Source organism: Emys orbicularis, chromosome 2 (genome assembly GCF_028017835.1).
Source record: "Emys orbicularis isolate rEmyOrb1 chromosome 2, rEmyOrb1.hap1, whole genome shotgun sequence".
NCBI classification, from domain to species: domain Eukaryota; kingdom Metazoa; phylum Chordata; order Testudines; family Emydidae; genus Emys; species Emys orbicularis.
This window is the reverse complement of record NC_088684.1, coordinates 44,731,710-44,744,676: the sequence shown is the minus strand read 5'-3', so window position 1 is coordinate 44,744,676 and position 12,967 is coordinate 44,731,710. Positions and strand designations below refer to the sequence as shown.

The window sequence follows — 12,967 nt, the reverse complement described above, 5'->3', positions numbered from 1 at the left end:
AGTTCGGAGTAACAGTGTTGGACTGAAATGGAAAATGTTCCAATAACCTTGCTCACAAAGTACTAACATAACCCAGTTGTGAAACCTTTGGTATACATTACAAATTACCATTCACAAACTGCATCATATTTGGTTATTAAAATAGGTGTCTACCTATGCTCCCTTGCAGCTTATGATTAGCAAAACTGTTCTCTCTGCTGTCCTAAGACTGCTGACCACTGCAAGTACTTAATATGCACCAAATTTCCGATGATCACCATTAAACCTATGATGTCAGGAATACCTGGGTCACATCCTATTGCTAGCAGCTGGACATGTTGTAACAACTGAGACCAAGTTAAATGGGAAATTCCAGTCTAAAATGTACAACTAGGGATATCCCAAGAGGACACATATTGTACCTGTCAACTGGTCTATGAATGTTACATTTCTATAAACATAGTAGCAACAATAAATAGGAATTTATCCAGCAGTTTAAAAAAAATAAAACAATGCTAAAAGTGATGCTTTGACAATAAGCACATTTTTGATTCTTTAACCTCTGTTACTTTAATAGTTTTACTATTTTGTGCTGAAACCATAAAGGTTGAGTGACAAAGGTTAATAGTTACCACGGGAATTTGTCTTTTTTCCCTCCCAGTCTCTCAGCATGAATTTCCTATTCATTTCAGCAAAAGGAAACAGCCTGTTGAATTCATGATTATGTTCTTCAATTCTAGCATGAGAGCAAAATCAGGCCTCTCTAATAAATTCTTTCCAGTAGTCAGCTCATGTTCTCCTAGTCCTATGAAGCATACCCACTCTTACTGAAAATTGCCTGAGCTTACCTGGGAAAAGCAGAGGTGCTTAATATGGTATGCCATGAATATCTCCTTAATTTTTCTCCATTCTTTCCCCCCCCCCCCCTCAGTGGCAGAGTTAAGGCCAGGGAAGATAAATGTCTTCTCTCCTTTATTATTTTTGCTACAGCCAAGATCAGTCTCTCTCCATGAAGAGTACTAAAATAGTACTTCCAAGTTGTTCCTTTCATCCTGATTCCTCATAGGAATTCAACAGCTTTTCTCTATCCACTCAGCAGGTCATATTTGGTATTCCCATTAAGCCATTTGGACAGTAACCTTTCCATAAAGTATATGCTATGGGGTCTGTATTTTCCCATCTTGCCTTCCAAGATAACTTGAACACATACATTACAGACACAAGTCTGATTTTCTAGTAACTCTACTCATCATTCCAATATGTTACTGTTTTTAATAATAGCTTGGTTTGCTGATAGAGTATGTTAAGGTTTGTACCTTCAGTTCTATTAGATTTGAAATTTATTCAACCTTGCTAGCTTTCCCCCTGTGGAGTTCATTTCAGTATTCAGTTTTTCTATCAACTCCAGGGAGGGCAAAAATTATAGTAGTTTATTCTTTCTAGAAAAGGATTTTTTCTGACATTATCTTGTTCGTCTGTTCGCTCTTCTTCTCAATGAGGAGGTACTCAGCACAGCTTTGGCACCATGCCTGCACATAATGAAAAAGGCTGTGGGCTAAAAGAACCCCATTCTGGTCTGGTAGTGCTTGTTAGACATATGGAACACAATACTGTTGCCTCGGGATAGCATAAAATACTTCTGCAAAGTGCTGATTTAAATGATTGTACTTGCTGTTTTTACTTTAACCCCACAAGGGGAGCTGACATTATCTACAAGTACTCTGGGCCCAAAGCACAGGTGAGTCTCAGGGTACATCTACACAGGGATAAAAGACCAAGGGGAGCTGACTTGGGCTTGTGGGGCTCAAGCTGTGGGGCTAAAAATGGGCTCCAGTCCAAGCCCAAATGTCTACACAGAGCCCCGTCATCCCGAGTCAGGTGACCTGGGCCAGTTGCGGGTTTTTTATCCCGAAGTAGACATACCCTAAGTGAGTATGAAAAAGGGGAACCTACCTTGGTGTTGCTTACACGTTCTTCCTTCAATGTGTCTGTTATGCCAAATTAAGACTCCTTTTAGGGTTATTTAGATTCTCTTTGACTCATATTTCCAAATTCAGAGGTGTTGCCTAAATTAGATTCCTCCACACTAACAGACACCTGTAGAGCTACTAACATGTGGTCTACCTATGCCCAAGGGAGTCTATGTAAGCATAATTTACCTGCTGAGAAGCTAGAAGAATGTGTAAATCAAATTAGCCCCCACACTACTTTAATTTACATCATCTTCCAGCTCCTCCAGGTATAAATCACACCAACTCCCTTAGACATAGGTAGTGTGTGTGCGCAAAACTCTAAAGGAATCTGACTTAGGCTTGGTCTACACTAACCCCCCAAATCGAACTAAGGTACGCAACTTCAGCTACATGAATAACGTAGCTGAAGTTCGAAGTACCTTAGTTCGATCTTACCTCGGTCCACACGCGGCAGGCAGGCTCCCCCGTCGACTCCGCGGTACTCCTCTCACCGAGCAGGAGTACCGCAGTCGACGGCGAGCACTTCCGGGTTCGACTTATCGCGTCCAGACCAGACGCGATAAGTCGAACCCAGAAGTTCGATTGCCAGCCGCCGAACTAGCGGCTGGGTATAGACGTACCCTATGAGGGGTCTAATTTACACATCGCTTTCTTCAGCTTCAGTGAATCTGGCCCATTGTCTCACCAACATACCAAAACCCTGACTGAAAGGCCCATGCCCACTGGTGAGACAGTTTGGCTCCACATGCCAGTTTATAAGCTGGCTTCTCTGATTCAACTGCCAACAAGTAATGGTGTTTTTCAACACCTCTCTGCTGGGAAATGAATGCACAAACCTCACTTCATAATGCTCAGGGTGGACTGATTTAAATCAATGCAATTTAAATTGCTGATTTTAATCATGATTTAAATCAAGAAGCAGGAAACCTTGATTTAAATAATCTACTTTAATTGTGTTTTGAATTTTTGCTTTTTCGTTATTTTCCTAAAGAAAGGTTGATTTCTTGTTAGTTGGTAAACACTCAAACATGTTGATTTACCACTAAATATAGCCCTAACAATAACTTTCATATTTGTTTTTGCTGGCTAGGAGGATACATTATATCTATACACATTTGTTTAAAAATTATATAACTTACATTTATTTAGATTCTTAATTTTTCAATTTTTTTATTGTTAAAAATGGTGAACAGTGCCTTACTTATTTACTAGATGATGATATATCATGTGATATATCATATGATATATCAAAAGTGAAAAATTAATGTCAAGCTGCATTTGGATATAAATTGGAATTCAATTAAATCTGTTTTTATTAAATAAATAAAACCTTAACTGTGCTGGATCCATAAGAAAAAAGTTTATTAGACATGTTTGCATTTAAAACTGATTCATTAAACATAGGAAGTATTATCTGGAGTTGAACTGATTGTTTATGGTCACCTTGTCCTTCCAGATTTTAGAACTACAAGATCTCATCCTTTCACACCTAGCTTTTCTTCATTGATTGGAAGAGTAAAACAAGCTTCCCTGCTTTTTCAACTCCCAAGTGGTTTCTTAATTTTGAATTAACTGGTCATTGAACTAAACTAGCTGAAATGAAGAGAAAACACACACTGCACCTGCTGAACAGGCTACTGCTATTAAAAGCTGGTTTAGCACTTCAACAAACTCTGCTCTCAGGTGCTCAGTCAGCAACTTCCAATAGTTCAGTGTTTACTCTTGTGGGAATTCTGCACCACTGCATAAGCGCATAATTTAATGTCCCCCGCATATTTTACTCTTTCCCCACAGAATAATTGATTCAGGCGGCCCTCCCAGGCAGCAGTCTTGAGCGGGCACATCTGGGTTCAGGTGTCGGGAACAACTGGGGGAGACATAAATCACCATCGGGGGGTGGGGATAGGCATGCATGTCAGACTCTGTCCCTCTCACTTGCTATTTGCAGTGCACCCAGAGCCAGGGAAGGGCAGGCCTGGTGATGCCCCAGCCAGTAGCTCCTATCACGTGCCAGGCTCCAGCTGCTAGTTCTGGGTGGGGTGGGGTGGGGTGGGCTGATACGGGACTTCCTCTTCCCCTGCATAGGCTGGGACTGGGTCAGATCCACCCCCAGGAACCTCCCCTGGCTGCAGGAAGTTCCACACCCCCCTTGCTTCCTGTCTCCATTGCTCCCCACCTGTGGGGGGAGGAGTCACTGTATGGGGAGCTGCCCCCCAATCCACCCAACCCCCATGCATCCAGATCCCCCCTACCAACCAGACCTCCTACCCATGAGCCCCACCCCGAATCCAGATTCCTTGCACCCAGTCCCCCACCTCTGCACCTAGACCATCCCCTGAGCCCTCTGCACCCACACCCCCTGTGATGCTCTGTACCTTGGGGGAACACCCAGCATCCCCATGTTCATCCTTGTAAAATGATTGTGTGGTATCTAATGCAAAGTTTGTCGTGTCGGCTGTCTTCGGAAGGCTCATGATGCACTGAGCATTGTTGTTACAGTAATGTTGTAAGTTATAATTTCATGTATGTAGTTATGAGGCTGAAAATGTGTCCTCATGGCTTAAAATAAGCCCAAGCAAAAACTCTCCAAGAGCAAAGAGGCAGTTCACACCTCATCAGGGCAGGTATGGGACAAACCCAGCCCAGCCTCACAGGAACAAAGGACATTGGCCTACACAGCAACAAAAGGATCTGTTGGACTCTCAAGTGAATCACCCCCCTTCCTTTGGCCAGTTTGGGACTGTGATGAGGTAATGCTCACCTGACTCTGGAGGGCAGGGGCAAAGCCAAGAAGGAAGAAAGAATATGATAAAAGGGAGAGACGTTTGACATGCTCTTCCTCTCTCTTCCACCTACATCTACAGACACCACACCAAGCAACTGAAGCGCTGATCAAAGGAGAGAGCCTGTCTGAAGAGCAACCAGCCAGCCTGTGGTGAGAAGCATCTAAGTTTGTAAGGGTAGTGAAAGTGTTAAGATCAGCTTAGAATGTGTTTTGCTTTTATTTCATTTGACCAAATCCGACTTATGCTTTGACTTATAATCACTTAAAATCTATTTTTCATAGTTAATAAATGTGTTTGTTTATTCTACCTGAAGCAGTGCGTTTGGTTTGAAGTGTGTCAGAGGCTCCCCTTGGGATAACAAGCCTGGTACATATCAATTTCTTTGTTAAACTGAAAAAATAACAGGAGTACTTGTGGCACCTTAGAGACTAACAAATTTATTAGAGCATAAGCTTTCGTGGGCTACAACCCACTTCTTCGGATGCATATAGAGTGAACCATCCGAAGAAGTGGGTTGTAGCCCACGAAAGCTTATGCTCTAATAAATTTATTAGTCTCTAAGGTGCCACAAGTACTCCTGTTATTTTTGCGGATACAGACTAACACGGCTGCTACTCTGAAATTTGTTAAACTGACCAACTCATATAAGCTTGCAGCGTCCAGCGGGCATAACTGGACACTGCAAGACAGAGGTTCCTAGGGTTGTGTCTGGGACCGGAGATATTGGCTAGTGTCATTCAGTTGCACAATCCAAGGAGCAGCTTACATGCCAGGGGCTGTGCGTGAACAGCCCAGGAGTGGGGGTTCTCACAGCAGAGCAGGGTAAGGCTGGCTCCCAGAGTTGAGGATTGGAGTGGCCTAGCAGCTCACCAGTCCAGATAACACCAGAGGGGAACGTCACAGTGGCGCAGCGAGCAGGGTGTATGTGCAGCTTGTTACTCCAAGTGGAGTTCACACTTTAAGCACTGATATTTGTGATTTTAAGTGAGTCTTAAGTGCAGTGGCTAAGAACAGTCAGGAGGAGGTCACAGTTTTGTTATTTTGGGAAAGAGAAGTAGGCACAGAAGAGCAGGAAAATGAGTGAAAGCAGTGAAGCAACTGCGAAGTTGGAGCTTTTCAGGCTGCAGTCTGCAGAAAAGGAGAGGGAGCACCAGAGATTATTGCAATGGAAAGAACTGGAGATAAAAGAAAAAGAGAGTGAGAAGAAAAAGAAAGTGAAAACACCAACTGGACCTGCCTAGAGAAGCAGAACCAGAGGCCCCCTACCCCACCCATCACTCCAAAAATCCAAAAATGGGAACACTTATGTCCTGCATAGAGTGAGGACGATGATATTGCTGAATAACTGACTACCTTCGAAAGGCTGTGTGTAATACATGAAATCCCTGATAAGAGAGTTCCTACCCTGACTGCGAAATTAACTGGTAAAGCTCAAAATGTATTCAATGGAATGCCTATTGAAGATGCTTTCGACTACTGTAAATTTGAAGATACTGTTTTGCAAAGTTTTCAGATTACCCCTGAAACATATAAAGTAAAATTTAGGAATCTTAAGAGGGATATTGGTATGAGTAATGTGTAGGGAGATATGCACAACTTCTTGTCCCCCCTCCAGTTAGAAATTACATAAACTGGGTTATATTATAAACAAGAAATAAGTTTATTAACTATAAAAGGTGAATTTTAAGTGAATATAAGATATAACAGACAGAACAAAGCAGATTACTGACCAAATAAAGCAAAATATGCAAGCTAAGCTCAATATACTTAAAAAAACACAGGTTACCAAATGTAAATTGGAGTTCCAGTTATATTCCTTTTCCGACTGGACCCCTGCATCAGTCTGGACTCCCCCCCCTTGCCTTCACTTCAGGTGGCTTTAGCAGTCTTTCTTCTTGGGCAGACAGGCCATGGAGAGGAGCAGTCCCATCTACTTTCCTCCCCAACCTTAAATAGGATTTACATAAGGTGGGAATCCTTTGGTTCCCAAACTTGACCTCCCCCCCAATCCCTTCCAGTGGAAAGTTACAAGAAGTCCAAGGTAATGTTTAGTATCAGGTGACAAGACCACCTGACTCTGTAGTATCACATCATCCAGGAGTCAGTGGCAGTATGGAGCGTCTGCAAGAAGGCCAAGCCTTTTCACAGTTCATTGTCCTCGCTGATGGGTCATCAAGCCCTGTCTGGCTTTTCCACTGTTGTACCTGAAGTGCTAGCAGTGGGCATCACCCAAAATAGCATAGTTGAAATACAGATACATAGTCAATATTCCTAACTTCAGATACAGAAATGATACAGGCATACAAATTGGATAATCACATTCAGTAAATTATAACCTTTCCAATGATATCTTACAAAACCCATCTTGCATGAAGTACATCTCAGTTATGTCATATTCACATCATAAGCATATTTTCATAAAGAATATGGAGTGAAACGTCACAATGCTGTTTTCTTTTAAAATTATACATTTTTCTTCTGTCAGAAGTCTTTGCTGAATGGGCTGGCCCTTAACACTGTACACAAGATGCATCCCAAAAGGAGACATTAATCTGTATTCCTTACCTATTTGTTTCCTGTATTGCTCAACAGGAATTCTTGCGGCAGACGCATCCTTTCTACCCATCCTTTTTGAGTCCAAAACCACTAAGGAAGGAAGGGGGGGAAGAATCACATTATTTTTAAATAATGAATTATCTAAACAAACCAATGAATTCTATGCATGTCATAGAAAGTCTTTACACAAGTAAAATAGTTATCTAAATTACATACAAAAGGAATAAACCTATACATGGTAGAAATGGTTACTAACCTTTCTGTAACTGTTTTTCTTTGAGATGTGTTGCACACGTCTACTCAGCTGTAGGTGTATGTGTACCCTACCCCAATGCACAACTGTCAGAATTTTTCCCTTAGCGGTACCCATTGGGGCAGCACGATCACCCTCTGCTGCCTCGTGCAGGCATAAAGTGCGGAACCACCACTGACCTCCCACAGCTTCTTCCTACTGGAAAGACTCCAATGGAGAGGGGAAGAAGGGCAGGTCATGGAATGGACATGTGCACATCTTGAAGAACAACAGTTATGGAAAAGTTAGTATCCATTTCTTCTTCTTCAAGTGATAGCACAGATGACTCAAAAGCAGTCCAACTGCAGGACAACTTGTCCAAACTTAGCAATGTCTCTAGACTGTCAAAGAGATAGCATAGTGAGAGGCAAACATATGTCATGACGACCAGGTTATCATTTTGCAAATGTCTAATATGGGAACGTGGGCCAGGTGCTGCTTGGGATCTAGTCAAATGACCCAACACTCTATCCAGAGTCTTCACATTCACCAACTGGTAACATAAGTAGCTATCCAAAATGTGATCCTTTGGATGGATACAGGACAGACCTTCATTCTGTCCACCCATGCTGTGAACAGTTGTGTCGAAGACCTAAAAGGTTTAGTCTGTTCTAGATAAAAAAAAACTACAGCTTTTCTTATATTTAGAGTATGAAGCCTCTCCTCACCTTTATGATCATGAGGCTTTGGGAAGAAGGTTGGTAAGAAGACTGCTTTGTTAATTTGAAAACTGGAAACCACCTTGAGAAAAAACCTTGGGTGGGGACAAATGCAAACTTTGTCTGTATAAAAATTGTATATGGAGGACCTAATACCAATGCCCTCAATTCCCCCGAGTGACATAACAGTCACTAAAAATGCCACCTTTATAGAAAGGTGCAACAGGGAGAATGCCGTTAGAGATTCAAAGGGGGCGACCCATCAGCTTTTCTAAGACTAGATTCAAGCTCCGTGGGGGAACAAGATTTTGCACCTGTGAAAACAGTCTATCCAGGCCCTTTAAATATCTTACAGACATAAGGCTAAAAAAAGAGAATGGTTATCAACAGGCGGGTGGAAGGCTAAGATAGCCACTAAATGTACTCTGATTGAACTAATCGCCAATGCTTAAGTGTTTTAGGGGCAGAAGATAGTCCTGTATGTGCTGAACAGAAACAAAGACCAGAAAAGCTCCTTTCATTCTGACCCAGACAGAGAACTTCTTCCATTTAGCCAAGTAAGTACTCCTAGCTGATGGTTTTCTACTATTTAGCAGCACTTCTTGAACAACCCTAGAACAGGGCTTCTCTGCAGTCATTAGCCACAAAGCCTCCGAGTCATCAGGAGAAGGGTCTGCAAATTGGGATGGAGGAGATGACCCTGATTCTGTAAAATCAAGTCCATGTGTAGCAGGAATGACAATGAGGGACTAATTGATAGGTTTAATAGCTCTAAAAAGCAGTGTTGGACAGGGCCATCCCCCCCATTGTTGACAGGGCCATCCCTCAGCATAAGATGAGACTTGTTCTGCTTAACTTTGCACAGAACTTTGAGCAGGAGAGGAATGGGAAGAAAAGCATACAGGAGTTCATCTGACCACGACAGTAGAAACACATCTGTCAATGAACCTGGACAGTGGCCCACTGGGTAGCAAAACTGGTGACATTTTTGGTGTCTTTTGTTGCAAACAGATCCACTTGTGGAGTTTCCCAAAGCTGGAAAATGGACCTTGCTTCATCTGCGTGAAGGGACCACTTGCAGTGGTTGATGAACAGCCTGCTTAAGCGATCTGCCAATGTATTGTGGATCTGTGGAAGGTAAGCTCCTTTCAGGATTATGGAATTGGCAATGCAGAAGGCCCAAAGTAGAACTGCTAAATGACAGCAGTGAAGATCAGGCTCCTCCTGGTTTTTTTACATAAAACATGGCCACTGTATCATTGGTCATAACCAACAAACCCCTTCCTTTGATTTGTGGAAGAAATGCCATGCAAGCTAACCAGATAGCTTGCAACTCCCTGACATTTATATGCAGACTGAGATCTTGGGAAGACCAGAGATCTTGTGTCTGTAGCAGACCCAAATGAGTCCCACCCCTCCACAACTAGTATGCTGGTCCGAGGCATCCATGACTAAGATGAGAGATTGTTGAGGCCGGGCAAAGGGAACTCCCTTGAAAATGTTGGCAGGATCTATCCACCAATCTAGGGAGAATAAGATTCAATTTGGAATGTGAACTATCGTGTCCATGATGCTTCCTCAATGAAATACACTTCGGCTAACCAGCCCCATAGCTCTCTCAAACGTAACTCCAATAAATTTGGTTTTTGAACCAGAGATAGGATGGACTTCTCCATGTTGATCAGCAGGCCGAGTTCATCTAACATGGGCCAAAAAATGTCTCGCACAACAACATGGCTTCATGAGAGAGGTCCCTGAAAAGGGACAGGGAAGGGATTACTGCACTTCCACCATGTTAAAAACCTACCAATCTATTGTGAAGTGAGCCCAAACAAATTTTGTGAGTGGTTTGCAAAAATTGGAGATGGGAAAGAAGACACTCTTAGAACTGGTATCTGCTCTTGGCAAACACATCAAAGTAAGGTCTTGAAGAATGCAGCCAGAGGCACAGAGTGGTAGTGGACGTCTCTTCTAGTGAGGCCCAAGGATCCTTTCAGTAAGCGTCATGCTGGAATTGAGGCTGAATCCAGGTACTGGATGCAGGTTGGTGGATATGACTAGGCTAAGACACCTAGGAACTCACTTCAGAATCCAAGGGAGAAGAAATGTCAACAAAGGAGGAGCCATCGATACTGGAGAGGTAAGCGCAGAATCTGGAGAAGGAGGTGCTGCCGAGATCATTGCGGCTTTCCCCTCAACGGTACCATTTTGAACGGAACACTAACTGCTGCATCCCATGTTCCCACATGGTGCAGAGGTGAAGGAATGAGTGTTGGTACCTTGGGCGCCAGGTGACACTCTTGCATTGCCAGCGAAAGTGGTACTGAAAGATTCAACAACCCTCTCACAACTGCAAATGCTTTGGGAGTAAACAGTACCGGGAAAGTGTTCTGGTCCTGTTGTACCGAAGCCTGAGGTGATAACGCTGATGGCACTTCAGGAGTTAATCTCAACAGGCCTGTAGTTGGCTCTGGAATCAATGAACTCCCTGTTTTGATGTATGCACCAAAGAGTGCCTCCTTTTAGAGCGTGCCCCCCAAGTCCTTTGACTGCTTTGTCTCTGCTCTTGAGGTACCTGGTACCAAGTTTGACTTGCGGTAACTCTTCTTTGGCACCAACAAAACTGACTTACCTATTGGTACCAGCAAGGCCGGAGGAACACAGCTGTCCGATGAGCTCAGCACCCAGAGTGGGGTGGATGGTTCAATGGAAGGCAGAGTGTTGATATCAACAACATGTACTTAAACCTGGCTGCCCTGTCCTTTTTGGATCAGGGCTTAAAACCCTTACAGATTCTGCATCTGTCACTCACGTGGGCCTCCCCCAAGCACTTAAAGCAGCTGGGTCACTAATTGGTCACTAATTGGCAGTGGTTTGCCACAAGAGTGGCAAGCTTTGAAGCCTGGAGAGCACAGCGTAGCTCTTGGATTAGGACCAAATTGGGAATCGGTGACAAACTTTTAAACTACTAAATAAAGCTACACTACCTAAACTACACTAACTAAACTACAGACCATTAACAAAAATAGATAGATACTACTATCTATTTACAACAAAAAGAAGGGACTCGAAGAGACAAAAATGGGAGCTTCAACAACTGTCTTGGGGGTAGGAAGGAACTTGGGGTGGCTCTGCCCTTTATGCCTGCATGTAATACATGAGGCAGCGCAAGGCGCTCATGCCACCTGATGTGTACCATTAAGGGAAAAAATTATCCAACAACTGTGCACTGGAGCACACATACACCTACAGTAGAATGTTCATGTACAATCATTCAAAGAACAACAAAATACTGGAACTAATCATCAATATTACAAACACTATACGATGAATTCTAAAAGTACTCTCTTTCTATGATTTGGTTTATTAATATTACAGAACTCATTAGTTTGAACAACAAAATAAACACAGTATAAGAAATTATAACAAAACAAGCTGCCATCCAATATGAACCTTGGTATGGTTGAAATCACTTTTAGTATAACTATTTTTCTTCGATAAATCACTGACTGAACTTAAAGTCTGCTATTATTCAGATTTCTACTATGCCCATCCCCACAGAATCAGGGTGCCCAAGAATATAAGCTAGTAAAAGAGAAGACAATGTGCAGGCTCATACAGATATAGGGCCAGACTGTGCTTGTGAGATCCACATGAAGAGGCCTCCCGTGCACTTACCTCCCCCATCCAAAGTAGAAGGGGGAGTCTGCTTGCCTTCACAGAAGCTGTGCCCCATTCTCCTGCCACCCAGGGAAGCCTGTCCATAGTTCTAGAAATCGCCAAGTGAGGAAAGGGTGGATAGTAGGTGGAGTCACTTTGATTGTCCTCCAACTTCACCTAGCAGCAAAACCAGAGGAGAATAAATACTGTCAGAGCCTGTATTAATTTTCCTATATTTCTTATATTAATTCTCCTTGCTCTTAAAGGGGAGTCTCAAGAACAGTCATTGGGGAGCCTTGACGGTGCCATGCTGTCAGAGAGCCACACCAGGGGATGCAGAGCTACTGCAGAAATGCCGGGACTCCACATGAATGGCCCTCTATCCCAGGATGATAGCCAAGATCCACGCACGTGTTTGGGGATCAGCAAGAAGTGTGGGTCTAACTCATTTCTTCCAATGCAGGGAATAAACAGATGAATTCAGAGAAAATTCTGGAGAGGGAACTGCATGGATTTTCCTGGATTGCAGCTCAGTCCAGAACTGAGGTACCTTAGTCCTCACACTTGCTATTTCAATTCCAGGTTTCTCTTGACCAGAGATGACAAATCAGATCATATTATACATGTGTAGTAATTGGGATGTGCACAAATGGGGACTACAAATTTACAACCTAACTCAGGTCTCCAGAATCTAAATCCACTATCTCTCTATTAACATTATTTTTTAAACCTTAAGAGTAATGCATCAAAACTTACAGATGTTCTAAAATTAAAACAGCAAGGATGAAGTTCACCCATTACCTTCCAAGTCTAATTAATCAACCTTTTGTATAGGGAACTCCAAATAGACTGGAGCAGATTAGAATCTACCTCCCAACTTGCATGCAGGCTGGAGAGCTGCACACAGTCCCTCTGAGGCTGCTATTCCCACTAATAATCACAGCTTCTTCACACGTTGGTATCACTTTTCTCTACTAGATCCACACAATCATGGTTCCAATAACCCTTCCAGATGATCCCAAACACACCAGCTGTGTGTTATATAAGAGGTGCTAAGATGCT

General features: G+C 42.9%; 1 protein-coding gene across 2 annotated transcripts in view; it reads right to left on the bottom strand.

Moving 5' to 3' along the window:
* Window positions 1-12,967, bottom strand: part of TRIQK (triple QxxK/R motif containing) — a 75,046-nt gene that overhangs the window by 42,858 nt on the left and 19,221 nt on the right. For both annotated transcript variants that reach the window (XM_065398687.1, XM_065398688.1), the window contains one exon: window positions 7,304-7,384. In XM_065398687.1, the coding sequence (XP_065254759.1) occupies window positions 7,304-7,364 (61 nt within the window). In that variant the 5' untranslated portion in view covers window positions 7,365-7,384. The remainder of the gene's footprint in view (window positions 1-7,303; window positions 7,385-12,967) is intronic.